The following is a 20,900-nucleotide window of genomic DNA, read 5'->3' on the forward strand; positions in this document are numbered from 1 at the left end:
AAAACAACAACTTATTTTTTATGTGATTTTCTTTTTTTATCCCATAAAACACATTTAGGCCACATTCCCACAATAAGCCTTTGGTGTGTTTTCAATGTTGCAGATTTTCTGCACCCATGACTTAAAATAGGCTACTTACATTTTTTTTAAAAATACGTAGCATAAAAACTCATTATGGGAACGTAACCTAAAGTGTTGGCCGCTGTCTTCCTAATAGCAAAAAAACACCAAGTACGTAAAGTTTAATACGAAGTTGCATGAAAAAAACAACTGTTTTAGTGTTTTTCAAAAACCACTGCTTACAAGAAAATGGTGATTTCACCACGTCTACATACGAAAGAACCTTTCAAGTCAAATTAATTTTATTGAAAGTATAATGTCCGTTTACCTTAATACAGTTTTAGGCTGTGTGCCCACATTGCGTTTTTTAAGCGTTTCCGCAGCAGAAAAAAAACGCACCATTAGCACAACATGTGCGTTTTCCATTATGATTACATCGGATGCTTTTCTTAAGCATTTCCGCAGCGCTTTTAGACAAGTGTTTCTGCTGTGGAAACGCTTAAGAAAAGCATCCGATGTAATCATAATGGAAAACGCACATGTTGTGCTAATGGTGCGTTTTTTTTCTGCTGCGGAAACGCTAAGCGTAAAAAACCGCAGCATGTTCATTAATTTTGCGGAAACGCGTACGTTTCCGCATATATTCAATTGTATTGCAAAAACGCATAGGAAAGCGCATGTGAAAACTCTTAACAACGGCGTCAAAAACGCTTACAAAAGCGCTTCATAAAGCGCAAGCGTTTTCCCGGGAAGCGGGTGTGCGTTTCCGCTCAGGAATATTCTGCATCAAAAACGCTACGTGGGCACATAGCCTGAACTGATCACATATATTTATTTACACTGTAAAAGCAGCAATGTGATAACTGATAAATCCATTATTGCCCCCTATCTTCAGATGGAGATGTTCAGTATGTCAATTTCATGTGTGGGGAGAGATACATTGTTTTGGCTATGTAATGGAGTCTCCTGGCATGTAATGATTAAGGATGTTGTGTCAGAAACGTGCAATGCTATTCTACATTGGATTTTTAATAGCTCTTCAATAAAGATTTTACTTTAAAGACCCTTTTGCTAGATTTTTCTTGCATAGAATCTTTCGACCCCAATACAGAAAGGTATTCTACATAATGCCGAAAAAACTATGTAGTCCATCCCATATGAAATTAATATACTTTAAGGTATTTTTAAAACCTCTCTAAAATACATTCCACTTTTTGATCTGAAAAGGATGGGGGTATGTATTACACAAACAGGATACTTTGTGCCAGTGTTATTTTCATCCGATTCTTCATGGAAAGTGATGAAAGGGGAAACTTAACTTGTATGTATTTGGAATTAGCCTAGAATTGCCACTGCCTTAGAATAAATATCAGGCTTTTCACTCTCATTGGAGTTTTTCCATTAAATGTTTTCCAGGTAGCTAATGCTGGACTGACGTACTCCAAAGAGAATGCTTGGAATCTCTTCTTACAGTCGGTGCAGCTGAACATTCGTTGGCTTCTCATTCGGAGTGACACGGGGTCCTCCTTTTATGAATGGTGTACCGAATTTTCATCGCTATTTAATGCATTAAGTGTTTATTATGTTCCAAAATGGTTACGGTAAGTGCACATTAGAAGCGATTAGATTTTAGCTGACTGTGTATGGCTGCTTATCATTCATCATGAATGTAAATGACTCTGTGATGGGCTTTTCACGCACATACAGCATTATATAAGCATATGTTTACCAGTAGACGAATTTTCACATCTGACAAGATGAGATTAAAGAAATTGCATGAAAAGTGAGAAACATGGTTGCCCACTTCCAGACACTGCATCATTTGTTTTGTTTCCATGAATGAAGTCGGGATGAATTAACAGACGGAGTCCTGAGACTAAAAGAGAACTGTGCCCTGAAGAAAACAATTTTTCTAGCCTACTAAAAATATTTTAAGGGGTACTTTAGAGGTGATTCATGCTGCACAATTTCAGTCAGTTGTCAATTATTCTGGCCCCAGCTGTCTCTACAAAGACTCCACAAGTACTCTATCTGCAAAATGGCTTCTGATGAAAGAGCATGGGATCAGTCCTGTCCTTCAGCGTCTTCTCCTATAGAGAAACAACTTTCCCAAGTGTAATGATTTTTTATTGGAGGAAACTGATAGACCAGTCTGGTCACATGATTCTCCATCAATAACCATTTGTGGGCAAGGGAGTTGGGTAGTCTTTGAGGAACAAGTGCAGGAGCAATTGTCATCCTTCTAACTTAAAAACTATGAAACTATGAAACTTTGGCTGCGCTTTGGTGACTGTTAGCTTGTTAAATGCTGCTGTCAATCTGTGCAAGAACAGTGCTCCGTCATGGTGGAGTGTTATTCTATGCATCCCAACATTGTGATGCTTTATTCTATGCACCCATCAGCTACACCGAGTTGTGATCGCAATCGGCTGATGCGTTGCTATGACAGTAAGGAGTTTGTTATAGACCCCCATGCTTGCCATCACTGGTCTCTGTTGAAACCCAGTCTAGTGCTGAGCTTGAAAGTAGACCATGATTTTTACTACATCCAGTAATACTGAAGTGTTGCTGTATATATTACAAGCGATCAGATGATCACAGGTTCATGTCTCCTAAGAAGTCAAGCAAATAAAATAAAAAGTTTTTTAAAAAAGTCTAAATAAATATGAAAAGAATAAAAATAAACTAAAAATTCAAATCATTCCTCTTTCCCCCTCTAAAACTAAAAATAATTAAAAAAAACAATTTTAGTATCCAGAAATGTCAGATATACACTGCGTGCAGAATTATTAGGCAAGTTGTATTTGAGAGGATTCTTTTTACTATTGAACAACAACTATGTTCTCAATCAACTCAAAAGACTCATCAATATCAAAGCTTAATATTTTTGGAAGTTGGAGTGTTTTTTTTTAGATTTGGCTATCTTAGGAGGATATCTGTTTTTTCAGGTAACTGTTACTGTGCAGAATTATTAGGCAACTTAATAAAAACCAAATATATACCCATCTCACTTGTTTATTTTCACCAAGTAAACCAATATAACAACACAAAATTTAGAAATAAACATTTCTGACATTCAAAAACAAACAAAAAAATCAGTGACCAATATAGCCACCTTTCTTTGCGATGACACTCAAAAGCCTTCCATCCATAGATTCTGTCAGTTGCTTGATCTATTTACGATCAACATTGCGTGCAGCAGCTACCACAGCCTCGCAGACACTGTTCCGAGAGGTGTACTATTTTCCCTCCCTGTAGATCTCACATTTTATGAGGGACCACAGGTTCTCTATGGGGTTCAGATCAGGTGAACAAGGGGGCCATGTCATTATTTTTTCTTCTTTTAGACCTTTACTGTCACGTGGACCCGTCATGTGTGACGCGACCAGCAGGGTGGTAACAAGACGTGGCACGTGATACTGTCCTGTATGACACGGCTCGCAGGCCAGTAACTAAAACGACAAGACAAGGGGTAGGGAAACAGTTACAACGGTGGGCCCTGCGATAGGGAAAGGGGACATGGAGACCTCCTGCACTCCCCTGAGTCAGTGTCCCTACCGCTCCTAACGTTCCCTATGCCAGTTCCGCATCGGGTGCCGATCAGGAACCTGTCGCCCTAGCACACCCTACACCTATCCCTTGCTAGGGAGCTGGGTGGCGCAGGCACTGGCCCCACCGCTGTACTAATACACACTAAGGAAAAACACAAACAGGGAAATACCACTTAGCTTTACTCTGTTGCACTTGCTCCTGGCAACAGAGTCCACCACCAGCATGCAGCTCTCCTCCTGAATCCCTGCCACCAAGCTCTGTCAGAGCTACAAGGAAATCCCCTATGACTCCTTTCACACCAGGGCTAAGACAGTGCTGCAAGGAACGCTCTCCAGCTCCTTCCTCCACCAAGGATGGTTGAAATGAACACTATCACCAACACTTATTGCAACACCTCCTTTATAGCAGAGCCAGCAATCACACCTGTATTATAATCATGTGCACTTAACTAAAGAAACAAGAGTGCAATGACGCTCACCACCACTGGGGACAAACTTAGAACAAACGACACCACAGTGAAATAATCCTAATGGCCACCGGGGGCAAAAACCAACCTTAAGCACAGCTCAGAAAAAAAAGGTTACCCGTGCTTTTTATCAGTCCTGATCCAGCATAGATCATGACAGTATCCTCCCCTTAATGAGGGGCCTCTGGACCCTCAAGACCGCTCCCCATCAGGGAACCACCTACAGCGGGGACTCCCATACCCAGAGTTCACCCCAGCAACTACCTGCATGTCAGGTTGATGAGAAACGAGCCCGCTGGTATTGGCAACGTATGGTCTGGAGGCAACACACATCTCCGATGCTCTGACCTGGGGAACGGGTTGTGTATGTGTATGTTTGGTATGAGCTGGTAACACTCCACAACACACTTCCACTGGATGTTTTTTGGTGGCCACCCATACATGCTCGTTCACACACAGGTCCAGACCTGAACGTTTATTGCCACTTGTTCGTTTGTCACCACTTGGAGAACTCTTTCTGGGATTAACAACAGAGGTGTTCCCCTGTGTCACCACACTCACACCCCCACACCTCACCAAGGGGTACACCACCCTCCAACCCCTTCCACCACAAGGTCTGCGCCTCCCAGGGTTGGCCAATGGCGAGGGTTGAGACTTGCCCCTTCTCTCCTGCAGCACGTCTTCTGCCCTCACCGGAGAGGAAGGGGTCCATAGAAGAGAGAGGGCAGAGACAGTAGTTCCTAGACAGCAACCCTCACAAGAGTGCCTCCAGCTAACCACTTCACTCGCCCTGCCAATCTATTGCCGGGTTGTGTCTCGTCAGGCAAGGGAGGCCTAAAACCATAGCTACTGGCATTCCCTCCAAGACGTAGCATGACAAGGACTCCTCATGATGTCCTATACACAGATGGATATTCTCTATGACCTTGGTCAAGCTCCCCTGGCTCAGTGGAACAGAGTTTATGGCCCGGACGTTTATAGGCTGGGCAAGTGTCCTACACCTCAGACCATGAGTCTGGACAAAGCGAGCATCCCCCAGACTGACTCCTGCTCCGCTGTCCACAAACACCGGTATCACCTCCGGTACTCCGCCAGCCAAGACCTCTGCTGACATGGTACTTTGGGAGGGCAAAATGGAGGGAATGTATACTCCTTGGTCGCCTTCCTCCAAGCAACCAGGGCAATGCGGCTTCTCAGATGGCACAGATAATTTGGCGCGCAATGGGCAAGCCTTCAGAACATGACCAGTCTGCCCACAGTAAAAGCATGCTGACACCACTCCCCGAACCGTAGGCAGCTCCGAATACAAACTAGCTCCTCCTACTTCCATAGGTTCGACAGGAGACTTGGCATGAACTGGGCAGGCTCTCATAAAATGGCCAGGCTTCCCACAGGAAAAGCATACCCCCCCACCACGACGAGCTGCAGACACCCACTTTTTTGTATCAACAACACTGGGCTGTCTGGGTTCCTCTGTCCGCACTGGTAGGTCCTTCTCTCTAGCAAGGACATCAGGGGGCACCTTTTGTATATGTCTTTCCCTAAGGAATCTATCCACCCGGATGGCAAGGGACATGGCGGCCTCCAGCGACCTGGGGGCGGCGTACTGCACCAGAGTATCCTACAACTTTGGAGACAAATCCTCCACAAATTGACTCCCAAGTGCAGGGTCATTGCACTGAGTATTAGTGGCCCATCTCCTAAACTCAGAGCAGTACTCCTCAGCGACCCAGGCTCCCTGTTTACACCTACGGATTCGAGATTCCGCCAGGGCGACGCCATCAGGATCTCCATACACAAGCGCCAAAGCCGCAAAGGACTCGTCCACGGACTCTAAAGATGGAGAATCGTCCGGTAGGGAGAAGGCCCAGGTTTGGGGATCCCCTTTAAGAAGGGACATAATGATTCCCACCCATTGCTCTTCACTCCCTGATGAACGAGGGCGCAGCCTGAAATACAATTTACAGGCTTGTTGAAACACCAAGAATTGATCTCTCCCTCCAGAAAATCTGTCAGGGAGGGATATCTTGGGTTCTGACTGAGCCTGTTCCTGGACCAAGCCCCCAGAGTCCACCAACAGCCGCAGCTGACGCACCAATCCTCCGCGCAGCCCCGTATCTCATTAGTAAGGGTCTGCAGCAATTGGGCAAAGGGCTGAACTGGGTCCATGGCTCAAAAGAAAAAAAAGTTGTGGTTGGTGATAATATCACGTGGACCCGTCCTGTGTGACGCGACCAGCAGGCCGGTAACAAGAAGTGGCACGTGATACTGTCCTGTGTGACACGGTTCGCAGGCCAGTAACTAAAATGACAAGACAAGGGGTAGGGAAACAGTTACAACGGTGGACCCTGCGATAGGGAAAGGGGACATGGAGACCTCCTGCACTCCCCTGAGTCAGTGTCCCTACCGCTCCTAACGTTCCCTATGCCGGTTCCGCACCGGGCGCCGATCAGTAACCTGTCGCCCTAGCACACCCTACACCTATCCCTTGCTAGGGAGCTGGGTGGCGCAGGCACTGGCCCCACCGCTGTACTAATACACACTAAGGAAAAACACAAACAGGGAAATACCACTTAGCTTTACTCTGTTGCACTTGCTCCTGGCAACAGAGTCCACCACCAGCATGCAGCTCTCCTCCTGATTCCCTGCCACCAAGCTCTGTCAGAACTACAAGGAAATCCCCTATGACTCCTTTCACACCGGGGCTAAGACATTGCTGCAAGGAACGCTCTCCAGCTCCTTCCTCCACCAAGGATGGTTGAAATGAACACTATCACCAACACTGATTGCAACACCTGTGACTCTTTTATAGCAGAGCCAGCAATCACACCTGTATTATAATCATGTACACTTAACTAAAGAAACAAGAGTGCAATGACGCTCACCACCACCGGGGGCAAACTTAGAACAAGCAACACCACAGTGCAATAATACTAATTGCCACCTGGTATAAAAACCAACCTTAAGCACAGCTTAGGAAAAAAAAAGGTTACCTGTGCTTTTTATCAGTCCTGATCCAGCATGGATCATGACATTTACTGGCCAGCCATGCTGTGGAGTATTTGGATGCATGTGATGGAGCATTGTCCTGCATGAAAATCATGTTTTTCTTGAACGATACCGACTTCTTCCTGTACCACTGCTTGAAGAAACTGTCTTCCAGAAGCTGCCAGTAGGTCTGGGAGTTGAGCTTCACTCCATCCTCAACCCAAAAAGGTCCCACAAGTTCATCTTTGATGATACCAGCCCATACCAGTATCCCACCTCCACCTTGCTGGCGTCTGAGTCGGAGTAGAGCTCTCTGCCCTTTACTGATCCAGCCTCAGGCCCATCCATCTGGCCCATCAAGAGTCACTCTCATTTCATCAGTCCATAAAACCTTAGAAAAATCAGTCTTAAGATATTTCTTGGCCCAGTCTTGACGTTTTATCTTATGTTTCTTGTTTAAAGGTGGTCCTTTTTCAGTCTTCCTTACCTTGGCCATGTCCCTGAGTGTGGCACACTTTGTGCTTTTTGATACTTATGTCTAAGGTTGCGAAGTCACCAGAAACGCATTGAAAACGCAAGCCTTGTTTTTCTGTGCTGGCCTTTTAACCTCACCTTTGAATGAACTAAGCGAATAAAAGGATTTATGTTTTCACTACATCGTGGAGCTGGACATTCCTTTCTTCATTGTTTTAAACCAAGCGCTTTGACACAGCGGTCTCGTGCTCCGATGTCAGGATGCTGTCTCTGGTGAGCTGGATCTTTTCATTGAATTTGCTTTTTGATATTCCAGTAACATTGCAGCTCTGAAATATGGCAAAACTGGTGGCAAATGGCATCTTGGCAGCTTGACGCTTGATTTTCCTCAATTCATGGGCAGTTATTTTGCGTCTTTTTTTATCCACACGCTTCTTGCGACCCTGTTGGCTATTTGCCATGAAACGCTTGATTGTTTGGTGATCACGCTTCAAAAGTTTGGCAATTTCAAGACTGCTGCATCCCTCTGCAAGACATTTCACAATTTTTGACTTTTCAGAGTCCGTCAAATCTTTCTTCTGACCCATTTTGCCAAAGGAAAGGAAGTTGCCTAATAATTAAGCACACCTTATATAGGGTGTTGATGTCATTAGACCACACCCCTCCTCATTACAGAGATGCAATTCACCTGATTTACATAATTGGCCCTTGGCTTTCAAGCTTATACAGCTTGCAGTAGGACAACATGTGTAAAAAGGATGATGTGATCAAAATACTCATTTGCCTAATAATTCTGCACACAGTGTATTAAAATATACAATACATTCTCCTGATCAATTAATGATGTAAGCAGGAAAAAATTAAAAATGCCAAATTTGCAAAATATTTAATATTTGGTGTCTGCAACTCTGCAAAAACGTGTAAAAACTAAAAAGCAATCAAAGTTTCATGTATATCACAAAATGCTATTAGTAAAAAAAAATTGTCTCACCTGGCAAAAAAAATAAGCCCTCACACAGATCCAGCAACTGAAAAATAGAAATGTTTCAGGTCTAGGAAAATGATGACGCAATCCCACCAATTTTTTTTACCAAATTTCCGATATTTTCTTCACCATTAAATTAATAAAAAAAAAGCTGGACAAATTTGCTATCGCCATAATCGTTTTTACCTGGACAGTCATGATGCTAGATCAGCATGAGAAAAAACTTGCAGATCTCCACTGCCCCACAGTATAACATTGGTGCTATCCAATAAAACATTGCATACCACTCGTCCATGTTATACGCTAGTGTGAACGAGCCCTTAGTCAACCTTGGGAGTTGTGCTGGGGTGTGAGCTATCCAATAAACGTCATATGCTCGGAAATCAAAACCATGCCATCCTCCTTCACTGCTAGTTTCAGAGCGGATTTATTACAATCTCACAAACTAGGCACAAGTAATTGTCTCAACCTATACAGCAATGAAATGTATTTCAGGATCATTGCAATGCCAGTCAATAATGTGACCCGATCAACTCTTTTTTTCATTAATTATGGAGAAGATTGGCAGGTAACCAGGGGAACACAGCTGCAGTTTGTATTGTGAATTTAATCTCTTTGCCTTCCCTATGGATTCAGCCTGGTCGATGAGTTTTGGAAGAGGATGTTATGTGTATGTTTTTATTTCCCTCTAGCTATTACATAAAATAAAAGTTTATGCCTGAACACTTGTTTTTGTGCGTCTGTTTAGAGAATAAAAATTCTTAGGAGACCTGGAGCAAGAATTCTGTTTGCTTAGGCATTATATAAAATGATGAATTTTATCTTGTGTGACATTTCTTCTCTATATTTAGATGACTTTGAAGCACATCACATCTGTATAACAACATTTGCTGCTTCATTCTTGACAGGCAGCAGATAATTAACCATTGGAAAAATGTGACCCTATAGCTGGATTTACCTGTTGAATTAGCAGGCAATATGGGACATAGGATACTTGAAATGCAAGGTCCTTAGCTCACCATCCAACCACAAACAGACATTTTTAAATAGTTTAATCCAGGTGATCCTGGAAATATGAGCCTATGGTCAGGATTGAAAAAAGGTGGGTCGCACAAAAGAAAAATGTTGGCATTTGGGGGCTTCAGATAATGCTTGTGATCCAAAATTCCTTTTCTCCTTCCCTCAAGGAAACAGGACAATAGGTATTCCTGTCATTTCTTCCTTTTTATTTTATAACTGTTTTATATTTTTATCAAAATGCTAATTATGCAAATTGTCTCTTCAGAGAGGAAGAGGACTAGAACTCTAGTGCCACCTATTGGAGGTAGCAATCCTAAAAGTCAATGTTGACCCTTTAACGAGCCTAGTTACATCACACACTGTTGTGCTAATTTCTATTACCAATACAACCAGGTTGGGTTTAGTACTTCAATGAATTCAATAGCCACCACCAAAATTACCAATGATAAATTAATACCCAGGTAAATAAGAAGTACATTAAGCTCAAATAAAATGTAATATTTTATTAATACCAGTATATTAAAAAATATTAAAAATATACGTAACCAAGAAAAGTGCTAGATATATAAGAGGGACACTATTCCATAGTAGACCACTGGGATTGTACATATACAATTTTTAAACTATAACAATTATTGATAGTCTTGTGATCCTACAATTATTGATAGTCATAAGATTTCATAGGGAAAGAGGCAGGAAATACTATTATATGTGTGCGAAGAGGCTGCTATAAAAGCATGCTAATGGTTTAATCCAATTCTGCCTATGGCTTACCTAGGACATTTACATGAAACAATCAATGATAAGCAAAAACATTTGTTGTGAACAAGTGCAAATACCAATGTCTATCAATTTTCAAGGGAAAGAGAAAGGTTGGCATCATGCTGCTATTGAAAAATACATGTGTCAATATAGAGATGATGGAACATATTATACATGTTTTGCAGGGAATCACAGTGGATACTTTGGCATCCCTCCTCCCCGACGTGCATTTCACGCTGCTCCTTTAGGTATAATATGTTCCATCATCTCTATATTGACACATTCAGTTTTCAATAGCAGTGGCCCTGCATTTTACCATGCAGTCAGCAGACATCTAGTCCTCGGATCAGTAACAGGTGTTTTTTTTACAAATTAATCTAGGCATGCATGTATAGCAGCACTTATAACACATGCGTTTCCCCCCTTTTTAAATTCTAGCACCACATTTGCTATGGCCAGTCCTGTGGTACAGACCCTGTTATTATGGAATTATTGAGTATCACAGTATTTAATTCCTTCAATCCCGGGGGCATGTATGCCATCCGGGCCCTGTGATTTCTCTACTTCAGTGTTTTTAAAGGGAATCTGTCACCCCCTGAGACATATATAGCCTATTAATATGGGCATACAGGTGATAGAATTGTTAAGCTAGTCCTACCTGTATGACTCATATTGGCGGTCTTGTTGTTGAGAAAACATATTTTATTTCTTTATGCCAATGATTTTTTTTCCAGGCTCCAGGGAATACTGTGTCTGGAAGAAATCCCTGCCTCCTGTTTTCATTATAATATCCCTCCCCCTTCCATGCACATCACAGTACAGTTGTGGCGCCGTAATCCCACGCCTGCACCCTGCTCTCCCTCCACAGTCCATACCTTTTCCTCACTTCTATGGGCAGTGTATTCAGGGATCTTCTGTGCAGTCTCTGGCGAGTCACTGCAACTTTTGCTCCAGTGACCTCCGGCATGCGCGACGATAAGGCATTCTCCCCACTTCCTCCCTGCATAGTCATCACAAGGAACTATGTCTATATATGGATTGTGGATGGAGTGCAGCACTCAGAGAGATGGGTGACATTACAATGAAGACCGTAGGCAGGGATTTCTTCAGGCATCATATGCCCCGGAGCCGGGAAGAAATCATTAGCATAAAGAAATGCAATAAGTTTTCTCAACAACAAGACCGCTAATATAAGGCATACAGATAGGACTAGTTTAACATTTCTGTCACCTGTATGCCCATATTAATAGGTTCTACATGTTTCAGGGGTGACAGATTCCCTTTAAGGGGATGTTGTTGTTCCTGTTGGATTATGGAGGTGACATTTAATGGAGAATTTATTGTTTGCCTGATCATGTTATCTATCATGGGATCTTCTGGTGTAAATACTGTAGATAAGGAGGCATTTAGTTGATTGGCCGTTCCCTCATCCTCTGCCCCAATTCCCTCTTTCCCTGCACCTTCGCACTGCAGTACTTTGCTCTGCCCTCAACAGGGCAGATAAGTACACCTGTGCAGGAGCGCAATGCCGGGGTGACATGAAGTAAGCAGGAGGGCGGCATCGCAAGAAGATGGGAGGCGCCGGACCAAGAGGAACGACACCCCTCGGACCAGACAGCCCTGCAGGTGACTATAATAAAAATTATTTTTCTTCTCTTGCAGGTCAGATTGGGGCTTATCTGCAGCATTATAGAATGCTGTAGATAAGTCCTGGAAGGCAGTGGCTGTAACTCGTATCGGCCGAACCTGGTTACAGGTTTGCTTTAAATAGCGTTATTATTTATATGTGTTTATTTGTTTTCAATGTGTAGAGACTGCTTTGAAAGGCAGTATCTGTCTAAAATCTTTTTTTTTTAAATATAACTATTTTTATTCAGAAGTTTGCCACTATCTTGCGGATGGCATGGCTTTCAGCTATCACTTTACATAGTGCATTATTCTCTGATCTAAACTTCATTATTCTGCTATGAATGGTGAGATCACGCTGTTTAGTGAAGCGATTAGGTGAAAGGATATCGGAAATGAAAGATAATGTTTGTGCTATTGTGGAGGTCATAGTTTTACTTTATTAGTATAATTGTCACTGTTTGCTGTGCTTCGCTTCACTCGACATGACTGTCACACTGCTCTCTGCTCTAAAATGTGGTTTACCACTGATTAGAGCAAAGAGCAATGAATCAGTCTTGTACAGTGTGCGGCAATAACAACTGTACTAATAAAGTAAACTTACGGCCCTCACAGCAGTGCAAACATTATCCTTCACTCAATAGCACTGAACATTGTCTCTAATTAAGCTCTTGCCATAATTTGCGAGATCATGCTGTTCAAGGAAGAAAAATCAAGTTCTGTTCTATGGGGTGATGTAGCCCCACTAGGCATGCCGGGAACATTGTATACAAAAAGATGTCCCTAATAAAGTTTCTTAGCTATACTGGACTACACTTCCACCATAATAGGTATCAACATATTCCAGAAAAGATGCTAGAAGCCTAGAAAAAAATGAAGTGAACACAAAATCCTGAAACAATGAATACATTTACTGTATTAAGTAAATGCTTAATGCATATGTGAATACTTATAATATAGAGCATTAAAAATGGCATCTCTAGTCATATATGTATTGAGCATTTATTTCATAAATGTATTCATTGTTTTGGGATTTTTTATTCACTTCATTATTTTTCTGGGATTCTACCATCTTTCCTAGGATATGGCGCTTATACATCACATGGGTTGCAAATGACTTTCCCTAAAGATAATTTAATTAGTTATTTTTAAAAATGTGTTTTTTATGCATAATTAATAAATCAAAATGGAAAAGGAGGGGCGATTTTTGGTGACAGGTGGTTTTTACAGAGCAAATACCTATTGTCAAATAGACTAGGATATTGTCTATATCTTATAGGAACGTCACGGCTCAGATAGCTTTAATGAATCTAAGTAGCTTGTGAGGCTGCTTCAAGAATATTGTATGCATGTTATATTCTCCCGAATAGCCCGCATCCTCTGGAATTCCTTGCCCCAACATGTCCAGCTATCATTCACACTCAGATCCTTCAGACGGAACCTGTAAACCCACCTCTTCAGGAAAGCCTACAGGCTGCAATGACCCTGCTTCCTCCTCACCACTACTGGAGCTACTGCCTCACCAACCCCAGAGCTTCTGCAACCCCCCAATCTACTGTCTCCTTCCCCACCATCCTGTAGCATGTAAGCCTGCAAGGGCAGGGTCCTTTCTCCCCTCTATATCAGTCTGTGATTGTCAGTTTGTTTACTGTAAGTGATATCTGTAATTTGTATGTAACCCCTTCTCATGTACTGCACCATGGAATCAATGGTGCTATATGAATAAATCGCTATAAAGCCGTTCTACGCCCGGGTGGCGAGCATTTTTATTAGTATATGGTCTCCCATCCTGGTATGTGCTGCCCCCCTCCTATCCTGGTGTGCATGGCACCCCTCATCCCTATCCTGGTATGCATGGTACCCTATTCATCATCCTGGTATGCATGGATCCCCCCAATCCTGGTAAGCAAGGCACCCTATTCCTCATCCTGGTATGTATGGTCCCCTCACCCCCCAATCCTGGTATGTATGGTCACCTCACCCCCCAATCCTGGTATGCATGGTACCCCCTTATCCCTGTCCTGGTATGTGTGGTCCCCTCACCCCCTATCCTGGTAAGCATGGCACTATATTCCTCATCCTGGTATGCATGGTCCCCTCACCCCCCAATCCTGGTATGTATGGTCCCCTCACCCCCCCATCCTGGTACGCATGGCCCTCTCACCCCCAAACCCTGGTTTGCATGGTCCTCTCACCCCCCAATCCTGGTATGCATGGTCCCCTCACCCACCTATCCTGGTATGCATGGTCCTCTCACTCCCGTATCCTGGTTTGCATGGTCCTCTCACCCCGCTATCCTGGTAGGTCCTCTCACCCCGCTATCTTGGTATGCATGGTCCTCTCACCCCCCTATCCTGGTATGCATGGTCCTCTCACCCCCCTGTCCTGGTATGCATGGTCTTCTCACCCCCTATCCTGATATACATAGTCTTCTCACCCCCTATCCTGGTATGCATGGTCCCTTCACCCCCCAATCCTCGTATACATGGTCCCCTCACCCCCCTTTTCAATGGTATGCATGGTCCCCTCACCCTCCTTTCATGCTATGCATGGTCCCCTTACCCCCTTTTCATGGTATGCATGGTCCCCTCACTCCCCTTTCGTGGTATGCATGGTCCCCTCACTCCTCTTTCGTGGTGTGCATGGTCCCCTCACCCCACTTTCATGGTATGCATGGTCCCCTCACCCCCCTTTCGTGGTATGCATGGTCCCCTACTCCCCTTTTGTGGTATGCATGGTCCCTTCACCCTCCTTTCATGGTATGCATGGTCCCCTCACCCCCCTTTTGTGGTATGCATGGTCTCCTCACCCCCCTTTCATGGTATGCATGGTCCCCTCACCCCCATTTTGTGGTATGCATGCTACCCCTCACCCCCCTTTCATGTTATGCATGGTCCCCTCACTCCCCTTTTGTGGTATGCATGGTCCCCTCACCCCCCTTTCGTGGTATGCATGCTACCCCTCACCCTCCTTTCACGGTATGCATGGTCCCCTCACTCCCCTTTTGTGGTATGCATGGTCCCCTCACCCTCCTTTCATGGTATGCATGGTCCCCTCACCCCCCTTTCGTGGTATGCATGGTCCTCTCACACCCCTATCCTGGTATGCATGGTCCCCTCACACCCCTATCCTGGTATGCATTCTACCCCTCACCCCCAATACTGGTATGCATGGTCCCCTCACCCCCCTTTCCTGGTATGCATGGTGCTCTCACCCCCTATCCTGGTATGCATGGTCCCCCTCATCCCTATTAAACTGCACACATACTAAAAAGCATTTATACTCACCCTTCTTTCCTGTGTTCCAGCGCTGTCACGTTCTCCTGGAGGCCGGGGGAGGAGTCTGGCGCCGGAGTATGCGCATGCCCATAGCGCTGTCAGGCGCCATATTGCTGAAGACACACTGCAAATGTGTCTTCAGGAAAATGGCGCTGGATCGCGCTATGCGCATGCGCGATTCCGGGCACACTCCTGCCCCGGTCTCCGGCCGGAGAAGCGCCGCGGCAACGCTCCTCCCGGTCAGGTATGTAAGCATACCGCCATCTCCGGACGCCATACACACTCCTCACCGCTGGCTGCCTCATTCTGTCTGGAGCCAGACTGCGCAGGCGCGTCGTGCTTGCACAGTCTATAAAGGATTCGGACAGAGTGACGCTTAGCCCGTTATATTATAGATAATAATAATAATATGGACTTTTTTGTAACCCTGATGATATACAAGAACTTGCACAGTTTATGCCTCCTAATAAATTTGGGTTGAGTTGGGCAGATCTTAAATTAGAAATTAAAATCAAAGCCTGATAAGTTCTGTCATAGGTTTAATAAGCCATTCACAATATTGGTGGCCATCCTTCCTCTGCTTATCCCTGCCCATTTCAACAACTCTTTTGGAAAGTGACAAGGAGGAAAAAAAAGTCACAAATGTTGGTGTTTGCAACAATTTACGATTTTGATCTCCCGATCTGTTTACTTTTACAGTCTACTGTAAGTGTAACCTAATGTGTCACATTTGTCTTTTAGGGAAGACCTAGTAGAACACGCAAGCTATCATATTCAGGATTTGGACACTTTAACCAAACAGGAAATTGAAAATGTGTGCCATCTCTTATCATCCATGCACCTTTCTGTCAGTGAGCATGCCAAGTCAACAAATCAAAATTATGGAAATATAACCAATGCAAACTTTGAGAAATTTGTTCAATGCTTCAGAGCCCTTCTACAAGATCAGTATGCCTTAATAAAAAAAGAGCATGAGGTGGCCTTGGAAACTCTCAGCCGCATTGCTAAAAAGCGTAAAGCACATGAAAAGCTGACTGATGACCTTGCACATGAGAAGAATGTGCTTGAACAGCACAAAAACGGAACCTTGAAAATATTAAAGCAGATTGCTCAGGACAAGGCTGTGGTGGAACAGAAGATCCATGTTGTCCATCGACAGTTAGAGAAGATCAAGAAATTGAGATCTCTACTCCCAGAGTATCAAATTGCACTAGAGAAATCAGAATTCAAATGTTCGGCTATGATAGAAAATATTAAGCAAATGGTGCAAAACATAGATATCACAGCTTTAGGTAAGAAGTAGTGGTTTGCATTGTTCTAAACTCTACAAATGATATAGTGGAGAACTAAACTATGATATGTGATTTCTAGAGAAACCACTTAGAAGGAAATAACACAAAGTAGAAATAGTAAGTTGATCTTTTGATGTCAACATTATACTTACAGGAGAACTGCGTGCAATGCAAAAGCCAGATGTGGACATTGAAGAGCTAATGGCGTCAATCATTATTATTCTCAAGTCACCAAGCGCGGATCTGACATGGGCAAAAGGAGCTAAGAGGCAGATGGCCAATATAGATCGCTTCCTAAATGAATTGTCAAATTTCCACATGTCACAGGTGAAATATTGTATTTCTGGATTTTATTAAATATTTGTAATATTAATTAAACATATTTCTTATTAGATTCCTTAAAGTGATGTCAAACTCAAATACACAGACGGCCATAATTAAAAACTTGGGCACAGTCATGGACCATCCTTAATATTACTTAAAAAAAAAGTTTTTCTTATCAAATATAATGATGAACCTTTTCACATGGAAACAAACTTAAACGGGTTGGCCCTTGAACAAAGTACATTTTAATTATTAGATCTTAAAATAAAATAAACACATAATCACAAATGAGGCATACTAGAATAATATAATATGTTATCCAAAAGCAGTAAAAACCATATGGCCCAATAGCCTTATTTAAATATGTAATAACAAAGGATAAAAGACCCTTGAATAAATAATTAATACAGATAATAAAGTATGATGCTAACAGAAGTGCCCCCAAACACAATATGATACCCCACAATGAAGTCGTCCACAGTACTCTGCACACGTGCGGTATGATTACCCAACCATACCCTTTAGCACAGTATGGTGACCCCACCATATTATGATGCCCCAAGTGTGATCCCCACACAGCCCTCCACACAGTATAATGGACCCCACATAGTCTTTCATACAGTATAATGACCCCACATCGTCCTTCATACAGAATAATGGATCCCACATAGTCCTCAATACAGTATAATGAGCCCCACATAGTCCTCCATACAGGATCATGGCCCCACATAGTCCTCCATACAAAATAATAGACTCCACAAAGTTCTTGATACAGTGATACAGTGTACTGAGCCCCACATAGTCTTCCATACATTATAACGGGCCCCACATAGCACTCCATACAGTATAATCGTCCCACAGTGCTTATTCAGAATAATGGACCCCATATTTAAAAATATAAATACTCACCTCTCCTCATTCCCCCACTGCACTGTGATGAGGAGAGAGTTCTCTGCAGCTCTTCACTGTTCGGGCATGAAATAGTGATGTCATCTCTGAGACATCAGACGCATAGGGAAAATGATGGCGCTGCATGTATCAGCTGATGACTCCCTGTTGCATCCAGGATGCCAATATAGTTGAAAGTGCAATGGCATGCAGAGGGGGGACAGTGTCTGTGTCACAATCAAATATAATCACCCTGCGGGCCAGATTTGGAAAGCAGGCCATAGTGTCATATGTGCCCTATAACAATGTTGCATTTTTAATCTTTAGTTAGCTCAGTCTACATTAGAGCTCGTGGAAACAAATACAAAGAAAATTCAGTTTACTCCTGAGAACATGGAGAGGAAGACTGCTGGTAATGCTGCAGCTGGAAGTCTTATGAGATGGCTTCAAGGTGCCATACAGTATTACAGGATTCTGACTGCTAAGGTAATTTTTATTTTACTTATAGGAAAGAAATAATTGCCAAAAAGGTAACAGTTTTAAAGAAGTAAACAATGTGTCACAGAGCAAGGTCAAAATATAGTATTCAAAAGCTTAAACATGATAAGCAAAATCATTTCTCATTGCCCAGTATCTGAATTTAAATCGGTCAGAAAACATATATTTTATTACAGTTTAAAGGGGTATTCCCATCTCCAAGATCTTTTCCCAATATGTAATAGGTCTAATAATAATAATATTAGCAAATACCTCCAATTAGAAATGTAGTATATTTTTTTCTGATTTGATATGTCTCTTTCATCATGTGCAGGCATTGCAGAACTTTAGGTATCCATGATTACAACCACTGATATAGTAGCAGTTAGCTAGTTGCTAGTGGTCATAACCATGGAAACCTAAAGTCCTGCAATGCCTACACATGAGGAAAGAGATATAGCGAATCAGAAGAACTATATTACATTTCTAATTGGAGGTATTTGCTAATATTATTATTATACCTACTACATAATGGGATAGGATCTTGGAGATGGGAATAGCACTTTAATTAGTTTTATGTTTAAAAATGGTACTGTAACTTTGGCACACTGTAAAACATTATGGCCCCGATTCATCAAGACAAGCAGTGTTCACAACAATCTTGATGAGATGGCGTGGTGGAGTGAGTCAGAGGCTCTTCCCTCTTAATGAATCACGCATGTCTTAAAAGTGGCGTGAAACTCAGCACAAATCTTACTCTAGAGAGACTGAAGTAAGATTTATGGCACAAGATACGCCACAGCTAGTCATGAATTAGACAAGCGGTCATTACCTCTCCCCATCTTGCCCTAGCTCTACTGATTCTGTTTTAACTGGTCAAAATTAGCATGAAACCACCACAAGTTGCAACGTTTTTGTGCAACTTCATGACTTCTGGGGTAGACACTTGATGAATTGGGGCTTATGTACAAAAGATTTTAGCCATTAATCACAAACTGTTGTCATCATAATTTTGAGACAGGCTGTCTATCAGTATAATAAATAAATGAAAAAACCCAGATGCTTACCTCCTGTACGCCGATCAATTCTACAACAGAGGGAAACTGCTGCATCTCCTTATGTAAAATATAATGTGATCCATCAGCTAATTATGTCATGTGTCACACTGTCGGCTACGCTAAAATTATATGACTTTCGGAATTCTCTTGCCATTTTGGCCCAGCTCAGATTAAAGGGAATCTGTCACCCTTTTTTGCCCTATAAGCTGCTGGCATCGACATCAGTTACTTATCCTACAGCATTTTGTAATTCTGTAGATAAGCCCCCAATGTAACCTGAAAGATTAGAAAAAAGAGTTACGGTAGATTATACTCACCGGGGGGTGGTCCGGTCTTGGCCGATGAGTGTTGCGGTCCGGTGACTCCCATCTTCTAATGGTGACATCCTCTTCTTTACTTCCTGTCGTGGCTCCGGCGCAGGCGCACTGCTCTGCCCTGTTAAGGGAAGAGCAGAATACTGCAGTGCGCAGGCACCGGACCTCTCCCGGCACCTGAGCACTGCAGGACTCTGCTCTGCCCTCAACAGGGCAGAGCAATGCGCCTGCATCGGAGCCACGACAGGAAGGGAAGAAGAGGATGGCATCGTATAAAGATGGGAGGCGCCGGATGGGACGGGACGGCGACACCCATCGGACCGGACCGAACGCCAGGGTGAGTATAATCTAACTGTTTTTTCTTATCTTTCAGGTTACATCGGAGGCTTATGTACGGCATTACAGAATTCTGTAGATAAGCCCCTGATGTCGATGCCAGCAGCTTATAGGGCAAAAAAAGGGTGACAGATTCCCTTTAAAGCAGGGGCATGTCATAGTAACTGCTGCTCCTCAAATCTATGACAAGCACAGCATTTGTTATGCCCCAAATCTTACTCCAGCAGCCGCTGGAGTAGGATTTGTGGCAAGGCACACACAAAGGTGTGCAACAATCGTCTGAAGAGCCTGTTCTTGAAGAAGCATTTGTCTCGTCATGAATCAGGTGCATCTGACTCCAGCACATCTCCGCAAGATCGGCATGAATAATGCCGCAGTCTTGATAAATCGGCCCATTATGTTTTGTAGGAGCTAATAGTATAAACATGGTATTTCTTTGTACTATAGAATAACATCATTTAGTGAATTACTTAATTAGCATGATAATTTGGCAAATGTGTAGTGCTGCTTTATTGAATTCCGACTTTAACATGACAAAGCAACAAATTGAAAAACTGTAAAACAATTTGGATACAGAATAATCAGCAAAATCCAGTCTGTACATACAGATGTAGCATGTCTTAACTTAACATTAATTACACCTACATTCCGAAAGATAATAATAAGGAAGATATAACTTGACAACTAAGACAGCAAAAGCCATTGAAGATGTCAAGTTATGTGTCCAATTACCATACACTTTTCTGTATCGGGAGAACTTGTTGCATGGAGTGGTAAAAAGCCACTTCACTTTTCTCTTCAGATCTTCAGGAATTAGTGACAAATAGGTATTTTAAGATGGAATCTCTTATGCTCTTAACTGCATTGTTTAAAAACAATTGTCTTACAAAATTAGAATATGATTACCTAGTTTGTCATTTCATCCCTTTCTCATGTATTCATATTCCTCTAAGAATCATATAAATGCATGGTAAGATGTATGCCTGGGAGTGTACATATT

The 20,900-nt window shown here is 42.8% G+C and overlaps 1 protein-coding gene across 1 annotated transcript in view; it reads left to right on the plus strand.

Moving 5' to 3' along the window:
- Positions 1-20,900, plus strand: part of LOC141086031 (uncharacterized) — a 971,752-nt gene that overhangs the window by 468,666 nt on the left and 482,186 nt on the right. Inside the window, exons 65-68 of the mRNA XM_073571764.1 lie at positions 1,477-1,661; positions 15,953-16,503; positions 16,658-16,830; positions 18,043-18,201. Coding sequence (XP_073427865.1) covers positions 1,477-1,661; positions 15,953-16,503; positions 16,658-16,830; positions 18,043-18,201 — 1,068 coding nt within the window. The remainder of the gene's footprint in view (positions 1-1,476; positions 1,662-15,952; positions 16,504-16,657; positions 16,831-18,042; positions 18,202-20,900) is intronic.

Source organism: Dendrobates tinctorius, unplaced genomic scaffold (genome assembly GCF_039654945.1).
Source record: "Dendrobates tinctorius isolate UK_male_01 unplaced genomic scaffold, ASM3965494v1 ptg000007l, whole genome shotgun sequence".
NCBI classification, from domain to species: domain Eukaryota; kingdom Metazoa; phylum Chordata; class Amphibia; order Anura; family Dendrobatidae; genus Dendrobates; species Dendrobates tinctorius.